At 36.1% G+C, this 25,737-nt stretch overlaps 1 protein-coding gene across 2 annotated transcripts; it reads left to right on the top strand.

The window, feature by feature from the left end:
* Positions 1-1,004: 1,004 nt before the first annotated feature.
* Positions 1,005-21,429, top strand: LOC148599665 (uncharacterized). Of its 2 annotated transcripts, XM_088558600.1 has the most exons (3): positions 1,022-1,110; positions 16,147-16,171; positions 20,725-21,429. In XM_088558600.1, exon 3 carries the CDS (start codon positions 20,764-20,766, stop codon positions 21,208-21,210), a length of 447 nt encoding a protein of 148 aa, XP_088414726.1. In that variant the 5' UTR covers positions 1,022-1,110; positions 16,147-16,171; positions 20,725-20,763; the 3' UTR covers positions 21,211-21,429. The 2 variants fall into 2 exon arrangements, with proteins under 2 accessions (XP_088414727.1, XP_088414726.1); XM_088558601.1 differs by lacking the exon at positions 16,147-16,171 and having other exon boundaries at positions 1,005-1,110.
* Positions 21,430-25,737: the final 4,308 nt, after the last annotated feature.

Here is a 25,737-nt window from a genome sequence, read left to right as displayed (position 1 = left end):
AAAATTACTGCACTGTTCAAAACGCTCGTTTTTTTCTGTTGAAATGTATAGGTAATTTTACCTTCGTGAAGTTTAGTTACAGTTTAATAGTCGTCATAAAATGTTTCAATTGGAGTAAAACGCATACTACATGAATATGCTATTAACTCCCACCCTGATTTTTTGCCCTCAGATATATCTCCTATCATGATTGCTGAAAAAATGGTATCCTCCAAAGAATACAATCATTGCAAATTTTCATTAACTTAACATAATTTTTTATCTACTTTGTTTTAATTTCTTTAAAAAAGGGCTGACCAGTCGAAAACCCTTAACGAAAAAGAACTATGCATCGTAATGGGGGCCAGAATTACAGACGAAAGCCTGAACCTACATATTTCTTTGTGGGAACCTGTCCAGTACCGAACTAGAGTTATGCGGCACTGGCAAATTCTTTCCCAAATCTTAAGGGCATAGCTAGGAGACACAAATGACACAGTTTCAACCTTAAATTCTTCAGAACCAATCCAGAATATCCGTGATATTTCGAGTGAGGTTGAAGTAAAACAAAGCTGACACATTGAACTAATAGCTGCATCTGTTATTAAAGCTGACTAAATTTATTCCACGTTTTCCCTCGTCAGCTTTTTTACAACGTAAATTTTGTTGACATTTCGCGTTGGTAGTGATACAGAATTCTTAATCGTATTCAAAAGTATGATTTTAATCGAATTGACTGAATTACAACCAAAAAAGTTCTTAACTCTAACAGACGCTATCAATTTTATCCTAATTGCATTTTATCGTTACTCTCTTCTGAAGATGAAAATATTGGATAAATTGAATTATCATGGTTCGGAACTGAGAAGTCAATTTTGGAACTCCTTAAGTTCCGACAGGAACCTTCATCTAAAAGCATCCTCATAGAATGAAAATAAACTGTAAACATCGAGAAAGTGATGTCACTGGTTTGAGTATAGCAGCGTATATTATTTGTCAGCATTTTACCGTAACCAAGGTAACCTAACGAATCAAAAATGTTGAAGGTTTTTAAAGGTAATGATTAACTGCAAGAAAATGTCAAAGCAATGAAAGACGTGGGTTGATGAAGTTGAGTGTATTCACAAAAAGGTAAGGTCTCATCTGTTTCATTGTTGAACGTTGTCGTTTTCCTTTCTTCCAAAAGTTGGACTTTCCGATACCACAAAATGTGTAGGAGATTTTTCTGTATCTTTTTTTTATGGAAGGAAACTCACTTTCTATTATTCATTGATTTGAGGTTTTCGTTAAATTCAATGTAGGGGGTTGCATCACCATAAAGGGAGGGCGGACGTTTCATGTTTTGCAAATTTATGTCATGTGTATACGAAAAGTACCAAAAGGAAAACGATAACTTCAACGTTATGTACATGTATAGGTAGAGGTTTCCCTAGACCAATTTAGCATGGTGCTGCACCATCTTCAAGCGCCATGCTGCCTTCATCATGAATTTTACAATGTGCCCCCAGGTGACAAAACCCAACTTTCAAGTTATAAGATTAATTTAATTATTTTTAACTTATTTGCATATTAACATGTACTCTTGATGTGTTGACATTAATTTATGATACATTTACAATACCATATTAGGGTGAAGGAAGTTTATTGCAGGTTTCAGTAAATAAATTGCCCTAGTGTCAAGGCGAGCTGCCCTCAATGGAATCCTTCGTGACGGTTGAGTGCCCTCCGATTACTTAAATACACAGGTAACCAAGCCTTCACAAATTTATGGGGAAACACTATATACGTTGTAGCTTATCTGCTTAGCTAAGACCAACATTGATGCCTTTTGGTTAACCTCTAGTACTGTTACCTCCTATAAGCTTCGTGTTCACAAAATATAGTTATAGAATGGAACATATTTTATTGGTGGGGCTAGTGTAAAACACCAAGAACAATTCAGCAGCTTTAGTCGTCGAGGAAAAAGCGTTTTATTGGTGGGGCTGGTGTAAAACACCAAGAACAATTCAGCAGCTTTAGTCGTCGGGAAAAAAGCGTTTTATTGGTGGGGCTGGTGTAAAACACCAAGAACAATTCAGCAGCTTTAGTCGTCGGGAAAAAAAGCGTTTTATTGGTGGGGCTGGTGTAAAACACCAAGAACAATTCAGCAGCTTTAGTCGTTGGGGAAAAAGAGTTTTATTGGTGGGGCTGGTGTAAAACACCAAGAACAATTCAGCAGCTTTAGTCGTCGGGAAAAAAAGCGTTTTATTGGTGGGGCTGGTGTAAAACACCAAGAACAATTCAGCAGCTTTAGTCGTTGGGGAAAAAGAGTTTTATTGGTGGGGCTGGTGTAAAACACCAAGAACAATTCAGCAGCTTTTGTCGTCGGGGAAAAAGAGTTTTATTGGTGGGGCTGGTGTAAAACACCAAGAACAATTCAGCAGCTTTTGTCGTCGGGGAAAAAAAAGCGTTTTATTGGTGGGGCTAGTGTAAAACACCAAGAACAATTCAGCAGCTTTAGTCGTCGGGGAAAAAGAGTTTTATTGGTGGGGCTGGTGTAAAACACCAAGAACAATTCAGCAGCTTTAGTCGTCGGGGAAAAAAGCGTTTTATTGGTGGGGCTGGTGTAAAACACCAAGAACAATTCAGCAGCTTTAGTCGTTGGGGAAAAAAGCGTTTTATTGGTGGGGCTGGTGTAAAACACCAAGAACAATTCAGCAGCTTTAGTCGTCGGGAAAAAAAGAGTTTTATTGGTGGGGCTGGTGTAAAACACCAAGAACAATTCAGCAGCTTTAGTCGTTGGGGAAAAAGAGTTTTATTGGTGGGGCTGGTGTAAAACACCAAGAACAATTCAGCAGCTTTAGTCGTCGGGGAAAAAGAGTTTTATTGGTGGGGCTGGTGTAAAACACCAAGAACAATTCAGCAGCTTTTGTCGTCGGGGAAAAAAAGCGTTTTATTGGTGGGGCTGGTGTAAAACACCAAGAACAATTCAGCAGCTTTAGTCGTCGGGGAAAAAGAGTTTTATTGGTGGGGCTGGTGTAAAACACCAAGAACAATTCAGCAGCTTTAGTCGTTGGGGAAAAAAGCGTTTTATTGGTGGGGCTGGTGTAAAACACCAAGAACAATTCAGCAGCTTTAGTCGTTGGGGAAAAAAGCGTTTTATTGGTGGGGCTGGTGTAAAACACCAAGAACAATTCAGCAGCTTTAGTCGTCGGGGAAAAAGAGTTTTATTGGTGGGGCTGGTGTAAAACACCAAGAACAATTCAGCAGCTTTAGTCGTCGGGGAAAAAAAGTGTTTTATTGGTGGGGCTGGTGTAAAACACCAAGAACAATTCAGCAGCTTTAGTCGTCGGGGAAAAAGAGTTTTATTGGTGGGGCTGGTGTAAAACACCAAGAACAATTCAGCAGCTTTAGTCGTCGGGGAAAAAAGCGTTTTATTGGTGGGGCTGGTGTAAAACACCAAGAACAATTCAGCAGCTTTAGTCGTCGGGAAAAAAAGCGTTTTATTGATGGGGCTGGTGTAAAACACCAAGAACAATTCAGCAGCTTTAGTCGTCGGGGAAAAAGAGTTTTATTGGTGGGGCTGGTGTAAAACACCAAGAACAATTCAGCAGCTTTAGTCGTTGGGGAAAAAAGAGTTTTATTGGTGGGGCTGGTGTAAAACACCAAGAACAATTCAGCAGCTTTAGTCGTCGGGGAAAAAAGCGTTTTATTGGTGGGGCTGGTGTAAAACACCAAGAACAATTCAGCAGCTTTAGTCGTTGGGGAAAAAAAGCATACAGAGACGAATTGCAATAAAAATAAAAATAAAAGATAGGCAAAAATAAAAGGTTTATCCAACCCCACATCCTGTAAATCGAATTGTTCATATTACTTATAAATTCAATAAAGTTCTGTTAAAACAAAAGATTGACCTCGATTCATTCGGTTTCCAAAAGGTTTAATTGGATAAAATGAGAGCTTGGGCTAGAATTTAAGGAACAAAATCCAAGACGGGCTTAAATTATGGGCAAAATAGAAATTCTAGAATGAAACTATATTGTTTGAGTAATGGATATCTAATTAAAATAATTAACTTGCAATATAACTATAGATATTCCCGCATTGCGTGATTTATGCCTTATGATGTGGATTTCGCATCTTGACATGCAATGGAGTAATTCAAGGTGATAAAACAGAACAACTTAACGGTTATCTTAATGATGATTATTCCAAATTCTGACCTTCAGAAATGTTAAATATTTTACGATTTTTGGATGAAGAACAGGAAAATCTCATGTCTATATGTCAATGTTTATTACAGTTTTGAAATTCTGTGCCAATATGCATTCGATGTCTAAAAGAATACTGTTTTTGTAAGCTTTCGTTGTTAGTTTAAGTTGTTTATTTCAAGTTCAACAAGATGTGCTAAAAATACCCCTACTCAAGCATTTCTGTCGAACCTGGAAAGGGAGACACAGTACAGGTCATCAAGAGTAAGCGATTTGTCGAATATCTTTTAAAAGCATTCCCTACAATAGTATCTAAGAAATCTGTTACGGAAGTTTCTATTATGAATCACCTAAACTACTAAGTCGATCGGTAAACATGAAATGGATGAGTGACAAACTTGAAAAGGGGAGGCACGGTACAGGACATCAGAAGTCAGTACTATACCAAGTATAGAAGCGTTCCTTCCAATATATAGAAGCTAAGACATCTGTAACGAGAATCTCCATTATGCATCACCTAATAAACTACTAACCCCCCCCCCCCAACCAACCCTCCCCCACACAGACACATCGTTTAATGTATTTTCTCTATATATCATAGCAACAGTGACCCCACACCATGTAAAGGGGAAATGCCATTATACAATACCTCTATAGTGTAAACTTCACAATCAATGGGGTATGGGGAATAGAGCAAAAGGGGGAGATGGAGCAAGGGGGATCGGTATCAATTAGGCACAAATTGATGATAAACACATTTTAAATTTTAACTTTTATAATAAATGTAAAATGTTTAATATAGATTTAATTAATATTAAAAATAAATAATTTCGTCACGTGCATAATCCGTGTTTATTACGCATGTGGTGACGTAGACTACTAACATGACTGTACATGTGATGGGAAGGAGGTATGGCATATAAAAGGCTTTGGGGATGGGAAATGGGGACAGTGTAAAGTTAACTCCACAGAACAGCTCAAGCCTTAGTAATGCCTATGGGGAAAACGGCTTTGTATCATTATTTCACAATATCTATTCCTAATGACAGTCGCTTTATCTTTTCCAGACATTCCTTACGTATAAAAATAAATTTAACAATAGTCATGATTATAAACCCCGGCTTAATGACAAATGGATATAAATGATGAAATGTAATAGAATCTCTTTCTAATACCATAAAAATAAATGGTTCTCAGCATGTCTGTTGTTTTCTTGTCGTTAAAAGAATTGTTGCGAGCTTAAGGTAAGCACAGTTATTATGAAACAGATTCATTGCTTCTGGATTATAATATTTCGTGGTGAGTAATGTCTGTCACCAGCAGTTTATACTTAAGACATAATTATCCAGGCGCAGATCCAGAGACTTTGTAAATGAATTTTAAAAATTGTGTTTCCAGACTATCACTTGCCCATTTTGCCCAAATTGTGCACGAAATTGTCAGACGTAAGCTATAAAGAGGGTACCAAGAGGCAGATCCAGAGATTCTCAAAAGAGGTGACCCCTGGTTGGCCTAAGAGGGGCCCGACTCTGTCATCTATATAATCAATTAATTTTTTCCGACCTAAGCCCTTAAGGGGGGCACCCTCTTTGATCCGCCTATGGTATCGATCCCCGTACTTCCCTGTATTTCCTACCTATCCCCTATTTATACTTCCCATTGTAGAAATAAGAGATAAGCTTTCTGAAGTATCTAGATAAAGTTGCTCATGGCAACTTTCTTGCTGCACTGCACTGGGCACCATATTCCGTTTCCTCCATGTACACCATATGATGATTGAGATCAAATGGATTTAAGTGGGTAGACCTAGGGTAAGGGGCATAGCTCTTGAAAATCAATACAATGTAAAATTTTTGTATCATATTCGATTTCACCAAAGCCTAACAAGCTTTTCTTTGAAACAGAATGAAAACAGTCCAAGTTATTTTGATGTTTGCATGATGTAAAATGCTGAAAACAAACGTTCCAATGATTTGTAAGACCTGTGTCCCTTACCCCATGTCTACCTCCTTACAGAAGCAACTGTTTAGTTGGTTCTTTTTAAGGGGAAGGGACTACATAATCAAATTTTAAGAAAGACAAGACAAATCTGATTGAAAAAAAAACCATTATATTCTATAGAATGGAAACTGAACTGCCAGCTGGACATGGTTTCACAAAGCACTCCTAAGACTTACGTACACGTAAATTCTAGACAAACCAATGGCACTTACGTGCACGTAATTCTTACGTCAGCTTTGTGAAACGAGTTACGTAGTGTATGACGAAAATAGAAAGCAGAATAAAAAAAAATAGCTGCTGCTTTGTTTACCATCCATTATGGTCTTGTCTTGATCCTGGCCATCCCCTAAAATCAAATTATAGCTCCTTAATGAAGTAAAAGACTTTTTTCTTTACGTTTTACGTTTGAACGCGTAACTGAATTCTGAATGCAAATTGTATGTGCATTACTTGGACCTGTGAATGCACCATTAATGCCGTAACTGATGATTTCGGCGAAATCAAATTCTTATAAAACGCAATCCAATGCGAATTTAACTAAAACGCTTGAGAAGAGTATCGACGATTTCAATGCGAATTGGATAATTCGAACTGAACGCGAATAATATGTGAAAGCATCATACGACTTCGTCATTTAGAATGAGTTTTTATTACGTTGATTACTGAGAAAACCACATCAGCCCCAACTATATGTTTCTTGAAGTCGGCCAATGCTTCTTGTTATTCCGTGTACCTGTTTTATTGTATTTGATTTATTGGTCAATAAATAAAAAACACACTGTATGTGACGATTCCTTTATTGGTAAAGTTAATGTTTTTTTTTCGGATAGATGTATAGACCTTCGCTTCCATCCTTTAAAAATGTTTTAAAATGGACACTTAATCAGTGTTTTATACCGTCTGCCGTTTGTGTTGAAATTTTGGCTTTTTGGCTTTTTTCTTCAGTTTTGTGTTCATTTTAATCACAGAGCCTTGATACCCCGTCAAGAATGTAGTCCGACTTCAATTTAAACACGTTAGTCGGGCTGCATTTTTTGATAGTGGGTGGACGCCCTGTGTTTAAACCAAACATTTTTCTGGTTTGCAAAAATAAAGTAGTTGCCCCGAGGCTACATAGATGTATATAAGTGCGGCTGTGTAAAGATTATTTTCTTTATTTCACCAAATACAGGAGCGTGTCAGATTTTTTCGGATTTTAAGTATAAATGTATAGAATAGTATATTGTAAATTAAGGGGTTTGGTTTCCTCACAGAGTAATCAAAGGGTCGACCATTCAAGGCTTTGGCTGTATTTGGCTCGTGTTGTGATCAGGTTGACTCGGGACACGGATGGTTCCGACTCCCACGAGTGCATACTATTATTCCCGTCTGATTCGTTAGTGTGATTAAAAATCATATTTTTGCCAGTTTCTATTTATTGAAAATATCACAATAGAATGCACAATACCATGATCTAATTTATAAAAAAATCGACTCGGAAACCAGATAGTGGTATTATGCATTCCTTTGTGATATTTTAAATGAAATACATGTAGGTCTAAAAACTGGCAACAATACGATTTTAATCAAATTAATGAATCAGACAAAAACAAATGGTTCTGAAGAAAAAGGGGGCTGGACGAAACTATCCGTGCCTCAAGTACCTGTAGCTGTGATATCAATAACATTAGTACAAATATAGTAAACTATCAGAGGAAAGGACAGTAATGTTTTAATGTGAACATGCAATGGTTAGATATTTAAGTATTAGTCTTTATAAAAATCGTTCATGCATGCCCCCCCCAAAAAAAAAACAACACCGAATTCATTTTTATTTCCAATTCAGAAACAGTTACAGACCACAAAACCAAATTGTCATTTCGAAATAAAAGTTATGTTTGTTTGTTTGTTTGTTGGGGTTTAACGTCCGAGCAGCAATATTGCAGCTATATTCAGACGATGAACATGAAATGGATGATAAAATGAACATGAAATGATGAAATAAAAAAGGGATGGGACACAAGGACCATGGGCTCGACAAATTTTGATTGTCACTGGAAATAGGGAGAGGTGGGTAGGGTCTGGCAATTTAGCCTCCTGTGGCGGAGCCCTATGGTTCCTACTCCGGGAGAATACCACAGCAGGGTTCTTTAACGTGCGAGGAACGTGGCATCTTTCCCAACACGGTGCACCACTATGGTTTGCGGTCAGGTTTTCCGTATTATAGCCTGACAAACCCAGCATGTAACATGCCAGGGGTACCCCATTCCACCACCTGGGGCACACATCCCAGTTGCTCTGTGGGCAGAGCGCCTAGCCCCCGGCTAGGTTTCTGAGCACTATTTAGTCGCCTTATACGACAAGCTTAGCGCTGCTGCAGGCCTATTCTTTTAACACCCGGACCTGCACGGGGCCAAAATAAAAATTATATAGATTGTATATGAAATTGGTACAAGAGTTGTCGTTCTTGATTTGGTTTGATTTGGATGATTTTAGTGGCAGGTAATTGTATGGTATACAGATCTGAAGAATAAAAGAACATGGTTACGTAAAAATGTAGCATATTTAGACCAAGTAAAAATCATTTATTGAGTGGGTTTATCAAAACCACGAATTATCTATACCATTGGCAGTGTCTGACTTTTATATGAACTGGTACTTAAATAGCCAATGTATGACTTGGTTGGGTTCCCACCTTATGGCGAGCTTTCCGACAAAACTTGACTGTTAGTGACGCCGAACCACCACTCTGAGGGATAGCTAGGTGCTCTCAGATATTAAATGAAAATTAGTCGAAAGTGCTACTTATTCTTGTGTACATAACATCTACCCTTTAGCATACCAAATACTTCATTCTGATAATTTCTACATTTTCTGTGGATTAACCAAAACATATCATTTTGCTAATTATCAACAAAACCGTTGGCATAGAAACAAGGTAACGAAAACTGTTAAAGTTAAATTACTTGTTGATTATCGACTTAAGAATGTCTGGGAATATCGTGCTGATATTCCGGTTAAGTTTCACGTTCGGTAATTAATTGAGAACTTTTAAGACTAACTTGTGGCACTTTCATAATCTTGATAAAATGTAAACACGAAATATTTTTTTAAAGTATAACTTGACTCGATGTCGATATAGGTATGCCTCCACAGGAAGATGATATTTTAGAACAACCAAAATCGCTTATTGTACAACGCATGTCCCAGCTATAAAAAGCCACATGTCAAATTTTAAGTAAATGTCTTTGTAAGAATCATGCAAAATCTGAAAAATGTGATACACCCCAAAAAAGGCTACATATTTTTTTTTGTAATTAAGTTGTTTTATAGGTCTATAGTATGAAATGTGTAATAATTCATTCTAATCTGCGTGCTCATAGGAGATAATCAACATTGAAAATCCAATAGATTCTATTGTATTTGAGTGTCATTTACAGTTATCTCCCTTTTGAATTCTGCAGTGCATTCTATACATTTTTTATCTCCTATGAGCACGGGTTATACGAGAAACCAAATGTTAATTTCTGTTTACTGAAGCATTTTTAACAAAATATCAAAAATAAAAATATGTAGGCTTTCCAACCATGTATCACATTTTGCATGATTCTTAGCTGGAATGTTACTTAAACCAATCCGCCTGAGAAAGGAAACGTTTGTGACAAAAATGTCGACGGACGGACAAGACTATTCCAATACACCATTCCCTCGTTAAGTGTGGATATAATTAAATAAAACAAAACCGCTTGATTCGTAGACCATCTATTAAAATGCACTTGCATTTTTTTCTTCATCTTCCATAATGATAATGTTAAGTTCCGATGATTCAAGCCGACCTTTGTCAGCGGGATGTTGTCTTCAATATTGTATAATCATATAGCAACATATGTGATCATATTTCTTGTCATTAATTTTCCTTTTCTATAGTTACATCTCGTCGGATCCACAATCATTGTGTGTCGTGATGTCTTTCATTTAGCTCAAATACTACTTAGACATTTTGTTTTATCTTACTGTTCTAAAGTTCTGGGAAACCGTTGACATTATTGTTTTCTTCTCCGGAAAATGAGATTTAATTGAAGCTGAGGACGCTAATTTCAGAGCTGTTAAAGGGTAATGTAATAAGTCTTTAGGTTACAAGCTCAAATGCTATCTCTTTTGCCCAAAAATCACAACGTACCATACGTGTAGCAGTATTTCAATTAAAAAAAAATGAATTTTTTAAAAACTGATCGATTAAACACCAGACTCACTATAAAATGATACCATGATTGCTCCGTCATTCCCTAAATGTCAGAATGATATCGGTAAAATAATTCCCTGCTTATAGATTCTGCTCTCGTTTATTCGGAGGCTTTTGGGCTGTTAAGCGGTTTATTGGATTTGTTCCACTGTAACTCGCTCTAGAATTTGCATGTCTGTTATGAAATTAATCTGTAAGGAATTTATCCGTATAAATCCTCTCGTCTTGTTTCTGTCGGTGCTGATTTGCATATGAGTTACGTAATTGATGACAGCTACTAAAATACGGATCATTGATCCAATTACAAAGTAATTTCTTAAAAGTGATGGGTTGCAATCTTAAAAAACAGTTCCAACGATTCTTTAGGGTGCTTTAATGGAATGTATGAAATGCCATTGTGAAAACGTACAAAATGGATCATTTGAGAAAATTAATACGACATAATGCAAATTAACTGAAAACTTTTCATTAATTTTGATCATACTTGTACTAATGTAAATTAAATTATTATGAAATTGCACTTAAATCACCAAACATCAAACAAGGCTTAATACCAGTAAAATTGGATATGAGAATGTTTGAGAAATGCAAATTTGAATGGGTGGCACTTTCACGTCATGATCGATGTGTGTTATCCAGGAATTCTTCCCCATTAAATCACCATAGATCTTCCTGGATCAAGACCGCTTTGATTCATTACAAGAATATGGGCATTATGATTCTGCCCTATGTTACGTTTTCCCCGTGCAGGTCCGGGTGTTAAAAGAATAGGCCTGCAGCAGCGCTAAGCTTGTCGTAAAAGGCGACTAAATAGTGCTCAGAACCCTAGTCGGGGGCTAGGACGCTCTGCCCACAGAGCAACTGGGATGTGTGCCCCAGGTGGTGGAATGGGGTACCCCTGGCATGTTACATGCTGGGTTTGTCAGGCTATAATACGGAAAACCTGACCGCAAACCATAGTGGTGCACCGTGTTGGGAAAGATGCCACGTTCCTCGCACGTTAAAGAACCCTACTGTGGTATTCTCCCGGAGTAGGAACCATAGGGCTCCGCCACATGAGGCTAAATTGCCCGACCCTACCCACCTCTCCCTATTTCCAGTGACAATCAAAATTTGTCGAGCCCATGGTCCTTGTGTCCCATCCTTTTTTTATTTCATCATTTCATGTTCATTTTATCATCCATTTCATGTTCATCGTCTGAATATAGCTGAAATATTGCTACTCGGACGTTAAACCCCAACAAACAAACAAACAAACAAACAAACGATTTCTTTTGCACAGGCAAAATGCTGTTCTGCTGGTTTATTTATCCACCATGCTAACCTATCTTCGATACTGGCTGTCCTTGTCATAAATAGAATTTCAGATATTTCTTTTTCATTTTTCAAGCAAATCTGATGTCTTGTCATTTTATTTCAAATATAATTTCAGCCCTAACCCATCATCCTCCCAGGTCATTATTTAAACTGTTGAGTCCCCCTTCGCTGGAAGTGCTAAAAACCCTGACTAAAGAACAATCCGGATCGAGGTCTTTTGTGATTGGCTTATCTGTTGACCAATCGGGCTTCCTCTAATTACATGTCGTTTTTGTGACATCATTTAAAGTATCGAATAAATGTCAAATGTTACATACAGCTGCAATTTGTTATTTTAATCAGATAGTAACGAACTTCATCAACAATTTAATTAAAATAAGAAGTGGTTGAAAGTTACAGATGCAGTAATTAGGTAAAATGGTGTTTTGACGAAAACCAGTTGCTTTGAATTCCTAAATTTGGAATAAATTTAAAAGCTACATTGTGCCATGCTATAACCCTATGGTTTTCATGAACAACGCGTCACCCGTGCAGGTCCGGGTGTTAAAAGGATAGGCCTGCAGCAGCGCTAAGCTTGTCGTAAAAGGCGACTTAATAGTGCTCTGAAACCTAGCCGGGGGCTAGGCGCTCTGCCCACAGAGCAACTGGAATGTGTGCCCCAGGTGGTGGAATGGGGTACCCCTAGCATGTTACATGCTGGGGTTGTCAGGCTATAATACGGAAAACCTGACCGCAAACCATAGTGGTGGACCGTGTTGGGAAAGATGCCACGTTCCTCGCATGTTAAAGAACCCTTTTTCTAGTGGCAATCAAAATTTGTCGACCCTATTATTCTTGTGTCCCATCCCTTATTTCGTTTCATCATCATTCATGTCCACTGTATCATCCATTTCATGTTCATCGCCTGAATATAGCTGAAATATTGCTGCTCGGGCGTTAAATCCCCACAATTAATTAATCAATCGAACAACGCTTTATTTTTAGATTCAATACGTTTTCAGCGTGTTTCATAAATATTCATTTTAACGTTCTTATTTTTCGTTGTCTATAAATGTAGAAGTATTTGAAATATAAAATAATACCTATTGATTAATACATTGTCCCAAGTACATGTAGTATATTAAAATCCCAAGTACATGTAGTTTATTAAAAGAGTTTATCACGGATTAGCTAAATAACCTTTAGGCTTGATGCAAGTTATCTAACAGTGACAAACGAAAATTGGTGCTAATTGCTTATCTTAAACATAAATTATACTTCAGACAAAAATAAGTATTTGAAGGTAAGCCTAGGTTAAGGTCAAATATGTTCTAAAGTCTTTATGTTACAATTATTTCTATTGGTTAAGCTATTACTTATTCCATATGTCAATCATGTTTGTGATTCGTACCTGATATTCTTTATGATTTTTATGTTTAGTTATGTTATAGTCTGCTGAATTATTCGGACGTTATTAAAATATGTAAAACTCTATGTTTTTAGTTGGGCTCTACTGAAGTGACTATTTCCCCCAAATAGAGACAAATCGAACGGTTATAATGCACTCGAGATTTTTGCCTGAGCGGCAGTGGCCATGACAAAAATTTCAATGGTCCTAATTATCAAATGTCGTTAAATTCAGGGGGAAAAATCATTCATTACATGGGTTCTCATTTCTAAATCGAAATGGCCGTATTGAATACACATCTACAGATAAAAAAACCAAATCTTGTAATTGAGAGGAGTTGCGTTCACACGGTCTCACATTAAGAAGTAATGGACGGTTGATATGCAGGGCACAGGACATTTGAGCAAATATTTAAAATAGGACCATTGAGTGCCTTCATCATACATGTAGGACTTTAGAGCGAAGGAATATGAACGTAACCTGCATTTGGGCGAACTGAATACACGTATTTAAGTCATTATAGTTTTCCTTTCCTCTTTCGTCTACCCTGGACTTGACTTTATGTGAGTAACTCGGTGGATGTTTGCTTACCCTACCGGTGCACCTGGACCATGCTCCTTGTTTTTTGTTTTTTATTGGAGTCCGAGTTGCTCATATACTTTTGTTACTTTTTATGTATTATTTGATTATTTTATGTTCTTCGTTGTGTGTCTGTTTTCCATGACTGGTCTTTTGTCCCTGGTTACATTCTTTTGATTACCGCTAGAATCTTGGTCCCTTGATTACTCTATAAAAGTAAGAAAAAAGTAAGGTAGGTTATATATTACATTAAAATCTGTACTTTGAATATAGTTACACCTTAGACCCAAACGGAGAACGAGCAACAATAGATTCTCCCTGACGATGTCGATTTTTTTCAGCTGTTATGATTTTTTTTACGTTTAAAGTACGTGTAATAATAAGAAATCTTATAGTCTATCTAAATTTGAGTATTGAAATACATGTATATTCTCCGTGAAACATGAAGATCCTATACAGATTAGAAGGATTTTGTCATGTGTCGATAATAACTTCGACACCATTCTATTGAACTTCACACCCGTAGCCAGGGGAAGGGGGCTTCAGGTTCTCAAGAACCCCCTTTAAAAACGAATAAGTACTATCAAAGTCAAAGTTTTGTTGAATTTTTTACTATTAAAGGGCAGGACTCCCTCCGCAAGTCTAAGAACCCCTCTCAACAAATTCTTGCCTACGGGCCTGATCTTTGTGTAAATTTGTGAAAAGACAACATGATATGTTTTCAGTTTCTTGAAATGATAATTTTGAATCACTGATTTAAAAAAAAAAATCACATCAAATGTGTGCATTCAGTCACTGAAGTAGCGTTTTCCCGCAAATAGTCTAGCCTCTTGAAAAGTCATTTTTTAAATGTTTATACTTTTGTCATACATGGGAAAACGTCATTTTAAAAAAAACGGATTTTAAATCCCCACAGAATCCACTAAAAAGTGGGAATATATAGACCAAGTACCTTGTATCTCATCTCTATAATTACATGCTTGGATATCAATTACCAAGAGCCAACTATTTCAAATTGGACGTTTTGATCTTTAAATGAAAGACTACGGTTTCTATAAATCAAAGTATCTAATTGTTTGGGTAAAACGAAACGTGTTTCCATCGCATCGGTGGAAAGGGATGGATTTCTTGTTTGTAATTTTATCTGTTCAGTGTAATTTGCTTCGAGAACTTCGTGTCTCGAAATTATATTCAATATTTCAGACAGACTTTAACAAGTAAGAGATAGAATTTCAAGATTTTCCGAAAAGTGAAAGTCTTTTTGGTATTTGGAACATAATTTTGTTGTTTTTTGTAAAGATCATTTGATGTTGTTAATATGTCTTACGCTGTTTGGTCCATTGAGGAGTTGTTATATATCCATAATGCGCCCGAACGATTGCAATTTTTGTAAAATGCGTCCTCTTTTAATCGTGCCGTATGTTCATAAAACTACGGCAACCAACATTGTAAAAAATAGACCTTTCGAATTGAAACATTATATCTCAAGCTCCGGAACAGCGTCTGCCGCTGCATGGAGCTTAATTATGCCTATGCCAAAACCTACGGAAATTTCGTTAAAAAGTTGAAATCACATGTAATTCAAGGAGGTAGACCTAGGGTAAGGGACATAACTCATGAAGTCTGTGATATGTTTGTATCATATTCAATTTCACCAAAGCCTATCAAGCTTTCATTTGACACAGAATGATATTAATCTAAGTTACTTTAATGCTTACATGATATTGATGTAAAATGGTGAATATAAACGTTCCGATGATTTGTATGAGTTGTGTCCCTTACCCTGGGTCTACCTCCTTAAAACACATCGGCCCACTTGTAGTTAACGACAACGTCAATCAGCCTTAATGTACAGTATCAGCCTAGCAGAATAAAATTGTTTTTTCTCCAGTCCTTCATGCCAGGCGTTAACAGATTAGAGGTACTTGTTCACAAAAAGAACATATTACCAATGGCTTGTGTTGCCTTCCAAATCTTTAAATCGATCTAAATGGTTGGTTTACATCCCTGCTTTCTTGTCTACATTCAGTTTAACTTTTTACATCGTAAAAACCATGTCATGCTGGAGGATCTTCGACCCGGGGGATCCGGGGGTTGGAATCCCTATTTGGTAAGAAGTCATGTTCGTTCAGTGTATAATTTGGGCAAAATGAGCAAATGATATCTCGAAACCCACTTAATGAATGTCTGGATCTGAATTCCTCATTTTGCAAAGTAAAGATTTAACAAACCAGTTTGGGTTGACGAGACGGGTTGCACAAAGCAGTCCTTATCTCACCTGGCCATTCCTGGACAAGGATTCAACAGATGATAAATTTCTTTTACCATGATGAAATAGAACTTCTATTAATAGTTAATAACTAGTGATAATTACTCCAGGGAGCTGATTCTTAGGTTTTGGAGAATTTCCTTAAAGACGATCTGATTACAGCTTTATTGATTTCATCTGCCAATCACATTGTATGTTTCAGGAAGCAGACAAGGTATGAAATAGACGTAAGTTTGTTTTATTTTAAGTTTGCTAATTAATTTGCATATTTGTAGTTTTCAATTAACGCTTTTAAAGTGCATTTCATTTAAATTTATATCAGTGTTTTTTTTTTAATGTATTCAAGAGAAATAAATTATCGTCCTTTTTTCGGATGATGGGCGGCACATTAGCAACCCATTTTTAATCAGTCCAGTAGCCAGACTTGTCTGGCCCAAACTACATATCATAGATTGTTTACCTTAATTTTCATATTAAGCACCAAGTTTGAAACCCCTCAAACACTGAGACATCGATCTTTCAATGTAACATGGTAGCTATAATAAGTTAGCTCATTTGATATACTTTGGTGAACTACTAGTAGTGGGTGAGCACTGCAGTTAACTACCTACTTCGATATTTTGGATTAATTGGAGTCCTGTATAATTGGTTTATATTGACGTCATAAACAACGCAGGTATTATCTTTATCCCAATCGTGAATGGTATATACTGTATTCAGTGCACTTGCAGGTAGAGGCGGATCCAGAGTTTTAGGGGGGGGGAATAAAAATTCTTGACATAATCACCGGTGAGGATCACGAAGTGAGTGTTCTTCATGATTTAACACACACAATTTTTCAACAATTTTTTTTCTAAGGGCCTCCGGGATCCGTCACTGATAGGGGATTGCTCCCACTATCGAATATGCAGCCGACTTGTATACAACACGAAAATTCGGGTTAACAGAGTCCGATTTACTCATTTAATTTTGTTGCTTTGTACGTATTATTTTGGTTATTTTATGTTCTTTGTTGTTAGTATCTGTTTTCCCTGTCTGGTCTTTAACCCTGGATTACATTAATTTGATTTATGCTAGAATTTAATTGGTCCCCTTGATTACTCTTTCGTGTTATATACAAGTCGGGTTGCATATTTGATAGTGGAGGCAGGCCCCTGTGTTCAGTATGTCTGACTCGATATAGTTAGGCTAGCGTAGAAACGATGTTCGACACGAAACAGTGGAAGACATGAAAACACTTCTCTCACGCCGATCAGAAGGCCTGGAAAACATAATGGGTCAGAAATTAGAGTAGAAATCGTCATTTATGAGACAAAAAAATCATATAATTGCCTTATCTCACCCATGGGTTGAGGAGAACTTACTCGTAATAAAATGGCATGTAGTTAAATAAATTCGTGTTCGAATATATCGAGAAATCTGGTGATTGGTTATTTCCCGGTATACATATAGTTTGTTTATCCTTTGTTTTGCCGCATCATTGACCACATTGTTCAAAACGTCATGATCAGCTGTTAATTAATATAAATGTATGACATTTCAACTTACACATTCAATCTGAAACCAAACTCAAAGTGAGATAAAGGATCAAACACCAGGTTTTTTTTCATTTAATATGGGAAATCGCAGACACCTTGTGGGATGAAACAGTCTTAAAAACTTGACATAGCTTCGTTAGAAAACGGTTGATAAATTTTACCCTCGGGCACCTGAGATTTCCATGTCTTGCATACGTACAGGTGTTATATTCTTAATATCTCAAATGTGAGAAACCTATAACGTTCCCCATAGTATATTGCCTTTGAGAAATACAGCGAATAAGTCTGTCTACATACGGACACTTTAAAATAATGTTATGAAGCTGTATATACCCACTCCTAACATCTGCTATTGGCGTACACAACATTTGAAGAAATTATACATGTCAATCTGTGGGAATTAAGTTGTATTTAGACACACGGAAAAGCACATCTAGGAGTTATGTGTCACCAATAATAAGGAGAACGGATATGGTAAATATGTCAAAAAAGACAACAACCCCACCCAAGGTCATCAATTAACGACGAGGAAAGCCTCACACCACTGAGCAGGCTGTAGCTGGCCCCGAAACAACATTAGACATTATTGAAATCATAATATTGTGAAGATCCATGAAACGATATGTAAAATATTTTGAGTGCATTCCTAAAACTAACTCAAATAAAACAACTAAAAACTATTAGAAAAGTAAGTAGACGTGGTGTTGGTGAAAATAAAACATGGGAAAAGTATGCTTATGTTCAGCTAAGTTGTTCATATTTTTATTTTTAAATTGTACAAAATTAGGCATTTTGATGCCATACAACAAAAAAATCTACTATTAATCCGGCGAAGAACTGATTTATTCGAATAGCAGCTTCGGAAATTCACACCTTAATACTTGCAATTAAAATAGTAAACATAGCTGTAAACATTTCACCAAATATTTATATATGATTCTTATTCTCACGAACTTAAACTTTTATACCCCAAAAAAGGAGGTATATAGTGATAATGGTGTCCATCTGCATGACTGTGAGTGTCCGTCCGTTCTTCCGTCTTCCGTTTTTTTTTTTTGCAATTTCTCTTATGTAATTGCTTTTCACAGCTACTAAATATTTTAACTGAAGCCTGTATGTATATATGCCATTTCGTCGGATTTGATACCAGTCTGAAGCAACATCGCCATACTGTTTGAAAACTGTCTTATAGTTTGACAATATGGTTTCTGGGGTGGGGAGCGGAACGCCCTTAAATAGTGAGATTTGCTTACAGTTTTTCTGCTTATTATATATTTTCATTTAATAAGATCAGATTTGCGTACGACTGAAGCTGTACTGCTCAACACATCTGTAGAGTGATATGTCTCAAATCAACGGGGTCTTTGGTATATTTTATTTGAAAAAAATGGTCCGTCCCAATCCAGTTGAACCATTCTTTGTTTTTCCGACGCAGTCGGTATAGTTTCGCTTTTTACCCTTTGACCTTAAAGACGCTCTTCCATGCAAAAGCAAGTCACCTGATCAAAATTCGATTCCAGATTGGCCAAATACTGGTAACTTAGTGGGGTTAGAAAACAGAAATTGAAATTGCGTGCCATGCGTTATTTCCTGATGAAAATTATAAGGAAAAAGAACCAATTTTACTGCGTCTTTTTTTTAAAGAAAGTACTTGTTTTTATTGTGGCGGAAATTTTTTCAGTTGACTACAAACAGTTAAACAATTTGACCGGACCCTGTTAGGATAGAAATCTGTTGAACGCGCGGCGATGACGTAAAATTGAAGCAGACGACCTTCTAGTTTTAAAGGGTTTGGAAGAAGAGCAGCAAATTAGCAGTATCAATAACCTCAAGGAGATAAAAGCAGCGATAAAGACGTAAATCAATATTTAATAAACTGTATACTGGTCGTTGATCTTTCCCCGGTAATTTCTTGCAGGAATCTTTGAAAATAACAATTACGAATAACTGGGTATTACCCTTAACATTGAAAGGTCGTCAATTTCTGTCACAACATTTTGGTCTCATTTAATAAGAACTTGAGTTATACAATTCGTTCAAGTAGTATGTACTACAAGTATATATTTGTATTTTCACCATTTGTACAAGAATTTTCTTCTCTACTTTTCAAACAGCGGTAAATTATCAAATATATGATGCACATGGTTTCTGGGCATGGAGACTGGTCAGGTTTCTGTACTTTTTTTTATTCATTCGGACATGGCATAGATATCGAAGCAAGTCCTTGTTCCTTTCCCAGTTTGTAATGGACGACTCGATCCACAATATGTGGACTGATTTATTCGACTTATTCTACATGTGGCTTACTTTTAAACAAGTACTATCGCTAAGAAAAGATAGTCGACGCAGTAAGATTTGTTCTTTTACTTATAATTTTCATCATTTCATTCAGAAAATAACACATGGCACGCAATTTCAATTTTCGATACAGTTTTTTTGAACGCCACTAAGTTATTAGTATTTGACCTACCGGGAAACAGAATTGCGATCAGGTGACTTGCGTTTCCATGGAAGAGCGTCTTTGAGGTCAAAGGGTAAAAAGCGAAACTAAACCGACTGCATCGGAACTAGAAATGAAGTAGAGTGCCAACGTCCCATTATTGTAACACGGAGACACACCTGAGGTGTCTGTTGTAGCCTGAAGTGACCATTTACATTCTCTTTTCATTTTATGTCAGTATGTTTGAAGACCTATCATATTACAATTTCGATTTTGTCATTTTTTTAGCCGATCAAAAATTCACCTTCTTTTTTTATATTGATCAATGACACTGAATAAGCTGTATTTTTTCATTATGAAGTATGGTTAATGTACTAGTATTAGAAAATATAAGGCATAATGTTGTCCTTTGCATTTTCTAAAAATAGGTTAGCAAAATAAAAGACGCATGATTACATATCTTTGGCAAATGGAATTCGTGTTTGACTAAACATCCTCGATGTTTTTCTAGAAGTAGCATTTTAGCTGAAATTGTCGAATATTTGTTCCAAATCCTTATCACCCGACGTTCACGATCAAGCTTGAATACTTGACATTTATTATCGATCTGTTCACGATCATGTCTTTCGGTTGAAATTGTTACGGGTGTTTTTTTTTTTATTAATGTTCCTAGTGTTGTAGTTTCCAATGATTTCCCATCGTTTCCTCATTCGGTATCGCTACTCAGTCTTCTTGAACAAGGTGAAGTTTTATTTTGACAAAAACAACCGTTGTTTGATTTTCATTCTTCGACATTTTGTAGATTTGTGAGAAGCTGCAATGAGCGTCACTACAACACTAGATGACAACGGTGTCAAACATCACAACGACAAATGATGGAGATGACAACAAACTCTCGTTGCTATGGTTACCTCACGTGCTTATAGCTGTAGGATTTTTATCTTTTCTAGGAATTAACTTTTGGCTTTATCACAGGAAAAACAAAGAAAAGTATCGAAGGAAAGCAGAAGCTGTTGAAGCAAGGAATAGAATGCAAGAACGCAGGAGGGTTCTCAATATTGTGCGCATGCGTTATATGCCAGTAGAGGATATTGAAGGAAATGGGCAATTCATAGAAAGCACTAATCCAGATAATTTATCATTGCCTTATATAGACACAGAATGTGCTCCTTATGCAAACAGCGAATCATCTGAGTTAAGTGAATGTCATGAGGGTAGAGTACTCCTAGATGACAACGGCGGAATGCCTCTACATGTGGACCTCGATGATCTTAATGTCTCTGGCTAATTTTCTTAGCAGGATTCTGGCAGAACATGAAATTCGTGTATTCGGTATTGAGGTCAAATGTGGTTCTTCATACGATATTTCTAAATATAAATCCTTGTATCTTTGTATCGTAAAAATAACTATATAGTAAAAACAAATCACAAATAAATCACAAACAAATCACAAATCAAATCAAATCAAATCAATCAAACTAAACACAACTGTGTGACAATTATACATTTTTAGGAAAACAAACAAACAAACAAACAAACAAACTAAGAAAACATACACAAATGATTCATAATTCATCTTACCATTAATTTGTAAATACAAAAATAACAAAACCAAAATAAATAAATAGACATCTATAAACATCGTCACATTTCTGCATGTTCAATCCCCTTGGCAGACCTAGCTATACCCGCTTCTGATTAACTACGATTGATTGATTGAATATTGGGGTTGAACGCCCGAGCAGCAGTATTGCAGCTATATTCGGGCAAAGATTAACTACGTATCACACAACTAGCTTATTGACACTGTTATAGAGGATGGGAAAAACATAGCTAAGAGCTTAATAAGAGCTATAATAGCACTATCCAGTCATTATATTACTCCGCGAAGCTTTTTACGGTTTAAAAGGGTAGAGTTGCAGAGGAGTTAAACTGTGAAATTGCGAATTTACCCTCAGGAGATTGATAATTTATTTTTATCTGTTTTCTCGCATATCCCTCACATATATTTACACAGTTACAATGCCTTAGAAAGGTCGATGTGATATTAAGTACCAATCCATATAAAATTAAGACAATGCCAATGGTACAGGTGCTTTATTGTGAAGAAAAAAAAGGTTAATGGATGATTCGGGTCTACCGTCTATATATGCTATATTTTGACGTAACGATATAGTCATTTCTGTCATTAGGTCAACCAAGTCACAAGAATGATAACTCAATGATATACAAAGGTCTGACTAACCACTTCCGGGTCAAATGGCTAACCCTTAAGTAGTACCAAAAGCACACTGAATCTAGCTCTATGCATTGTTAGTGCAGTGTACGTATTTGTGTGCATTCGGATCAAAAGTAGTCAAAATAAAGCTGAGAATATGTACTTAAAATTCATATTTATAATTTACTACAAAAGTGTATAAATATTGTTTACATGTATAAGTAATTTGCTTCCATACTGTCAGTAACCAGAAAAGATAAAAATGTGGATTTTCAGAATATGTAAAGATAAATAAGTGAACTTTGTGGGTTTTTGACATGCACGAATCACCTCTTGTCTGATTTTATTAAATATTTTTGCAGTCCCGTATACATTAACTCGAGTTCGATATTGTTTCAGTCTTTTATTGTAATTCGAAGTTTCCCATCAAATAAAACACCCAGTAACGTTTTTTTACCAAATGTACTTATATGAAAAAGACGACTGAACTTTAATACAAATTTTCCCCGTGGAACCATTATCGTGTTATTTCAGATGTATCCTCACATTACCAAGTTAAAATAATTGATTCCTTATAAACAAAATTTAGAACATGAGATTAAAACTTCTAAATGATTTCCAACAAGAAAATAAAAAAAAAAACGAGGATTTAAAATGGAATTTTTGTTGTTTCTCCTTTGTCATGTTTGAGGTGGGATTTAGACAACTTCACCATCATTGTGCACGTTGCACTCTAAGTACCATTCTGTGTAAGAATCAGGCAATAGATGAATTAAGTACCATTCTCTGTAAGAATCAGGTTATAGGTGGCACATCATTTTTCCCAATTTAGTTATTTTGCCGTCATATATTCAGTACATCTAGAAAAAAACCGAAAAGGTTTCTAATGTTTTTTTTCAGAACACCTCTGACGTAGATATTATTGGACTACTTATATTGGGAAAAAGTGTAGGAATTTTTTTCCTGCTATTTTTCATAGTGCATTTCAACTAAAACTTTCCGAATAAACATCTTAAAAAGGCAAACTTTACAAATTTTTAATGGATTTGTTTAGGTTATGAAGTATAAATACTTTATTCATGCAATAAAGTCTCTGCTTTTTTTTCATGTGCCACACATTACACATTTTGCATGATTCTTAGACAGAGAAGTACTTCAATACCGGTGGTTTGTTTATACCGAAGAAGGTCGTTTTCAATCAACACTTTCTCATTGGTCCGAAGGTACAGATTAGTTGGTATGTTGAAAAAAGAGCAGGTACGGTAACGCGCAACAATCACATGCGTATAACGTTAATTCAAAATAATAAATATTTTCAGAGATCACCAAAAGGTCCCCAACAAGGCCCCGATAACAACAGTAATGAAATACAACACTATAACTCTGGATCTTCGAATTAAAAAGTAATATAACCACACAATGATACATTACAGTCGTCTCTTAATTCTTGTACCCCGCTCACATTATAAAGTTGAATCCCTCGACGAATCTGTTCTATGTGTTATTACCATTGCCTATACTTGTTCTCAGTCTAGGCCTTCTTTATCACATTGACACATTGGTAATGGTACTGTATTCAATTTTCCGCTTAAAGGTCGGAACGGTAAGTGTCTGTCAGGCGGACCCGGCGTACCTTCCCTAAACCTGTGAAATATTTTTTCTGTGTTCATACAAACTTGAATCTTCACATATTCTACCCAAATATGTTCTTGGCTGGTAACAGTCGACATTTAATTCTGATTATTCCCACCCAGAAATACTAGATCCGCCCCTACCTGTTGGTATGGCCTCACAGTCACATTTTTATCTCTGTTAGTATATTCAATATATAAACCATTTCCACCATCTTTTGTTGAATTTGTTGCTGAATAAGTGCTTTTTTGTTTGCTTTTTTATTTTTTTTTTGTGTTTTGCATTGTGTAAAAGGGATGTCACTTACATTCTTTGTATTATTTTTTCAGCAAAATTCAACCCAACGATTCGATCCTAGCAAACACTGTCATTATGACTTAAAATACTGATAAAACTTAACCTATAGGATAGTAATTCCTATTCAAATATCTGTGCAACTAGAAGATCTAATTTGTTTACGGGTTTTCATATGACTGCAAAAATTGTGGTAATATAATATAAGAGTATGTACATGCGCTGTCGTAGTCCGAAGACATTTGGTGTCTTTTTTTGTCGCCTGAATATAGCTGAAATATTGCTGCTCGGGCGTTAAACCCCAACAAACAAACAAACTTAAGTTTAATTTTGTTGTGATCAATTATCTGACCAGGGTCTCATACAATTTTCCTGAAATCCTTGATTTTGTTCTCAAATATTCAATTTCAAGCCATCTGATTGGTCGAAAATTGAGAAAGTTTGCAATCTTAAGAGTGGACAAGCAATTGATTCTGAGGGGAGCTGGCAGATTTTGTGGGTGTTAGAATATTTATTTTTCAAATTTTGCGGGTCGGAAAATTTTATTTTTCAACCACATCTGGGCAAGATTATTTATTTCCATTTTACTGTACATGATGTATCTGGAGAATGGTCTAAAAAATTTCCTTATTTTCTAGGAGGTGTATGCCAGAATATTTATTTATTTTCAGGGCCAGAATATTTATATCTAAATCTGCCAGTCCCATCTCCCCTCAGAATCAAATGGTCGATTCCTTATGAAACCGGACGCATCTTCCGCATTCGTCCGTCGGCCTCAATAAGCTACATATATGAACTAAGAAGATAACAAGAGAAGACAAAACTCTAAAAATCTGGATTATTCTAATCGAGTGACAAAGATAAATTTCACAAAAAGTCTTACGTGTAAAGCTGATGGTAAGTAATGAGGTCACAACCTAAAATAGCATTGTGACGTAAAAAATTACGATCAATTTCACACTTACGACTTTTCTATAAAAAGAAAAAAAAATCGTTCTCTAGCTTATTAATCTCGAAGCGATTTTACAAAGTCTCTAACTGATCGAAGTTGTAATGTAAAGATGCAGGAAGAGGCAGCCGCCTTTATAAGCAGTTGTATAAAAATTAAAAACAAACAAACGAGCACCATCTAATCTTCAACTCTGAATAGACAATTTCGTGCTAACTGTGAAATACTCGATGAGCATATACATTCAATTCTCTCAATGGAATACCACAACATAAACCATATAGACAAATGAGATACTCACTTAAAGAACGCTCGCAGTTACCACGCGGAAATGTATATTGAACATGCCTAAACGGCTAGCAACAATCTATTATCGAATGCTGTATTACGTATACAGAACTAATAACGCAGTGTTGTAAATTGGTTATAACAAAACAGAACTGGAACAAACAAAAACACAGAGCAAGTTGCGGACTATAAATTAAGATACAATTCTACACGTGTGACACGATTAAAAGTTCAAATCACAACACTTAAAATCAACCTTTTGTAGTAAGGTGCCTTGTGCTACAATTTCGAAGAGATCCATTCACTTATAGTCAAGTTATTGTCTCGACATGAAAATAATTGTTTCTTGTCCTTTTTTTGTTTTTGGCCCTTAATTTATAAAATAATAATCCCCAAAATCAACCCCAGTCTTCCTGTGAATGGTATGGCAATCT

Source organism: Perna viridis, chromosome 13, assembly GCF_037379345.1.
Source record: "Perna viridis isolate PV_CMFRI_1.1 ecotype Kerala chromosome 13, ASM3737934v1, whole genome shotgun sequence".
NCBI classification, from domain to species: domain Eukaryota; kingdom Metazoa; phylum Mollusca; class Bivalvia; order Mytilida; family Mytilidae; genus Perna; species Perna viridis.
This window is presented reverse-complemented; position numbering and strand designations above follow the sequence as displayed.

Excerpts from the sequence above, each read along its gene's own strand:
- LOC148599665 (XM_088558601.1), top strand. The coding sequence starts at position 20,764 with ATGACAACGGTGTCAAACATCACAACGACAAATGATGGAGATGACAAC.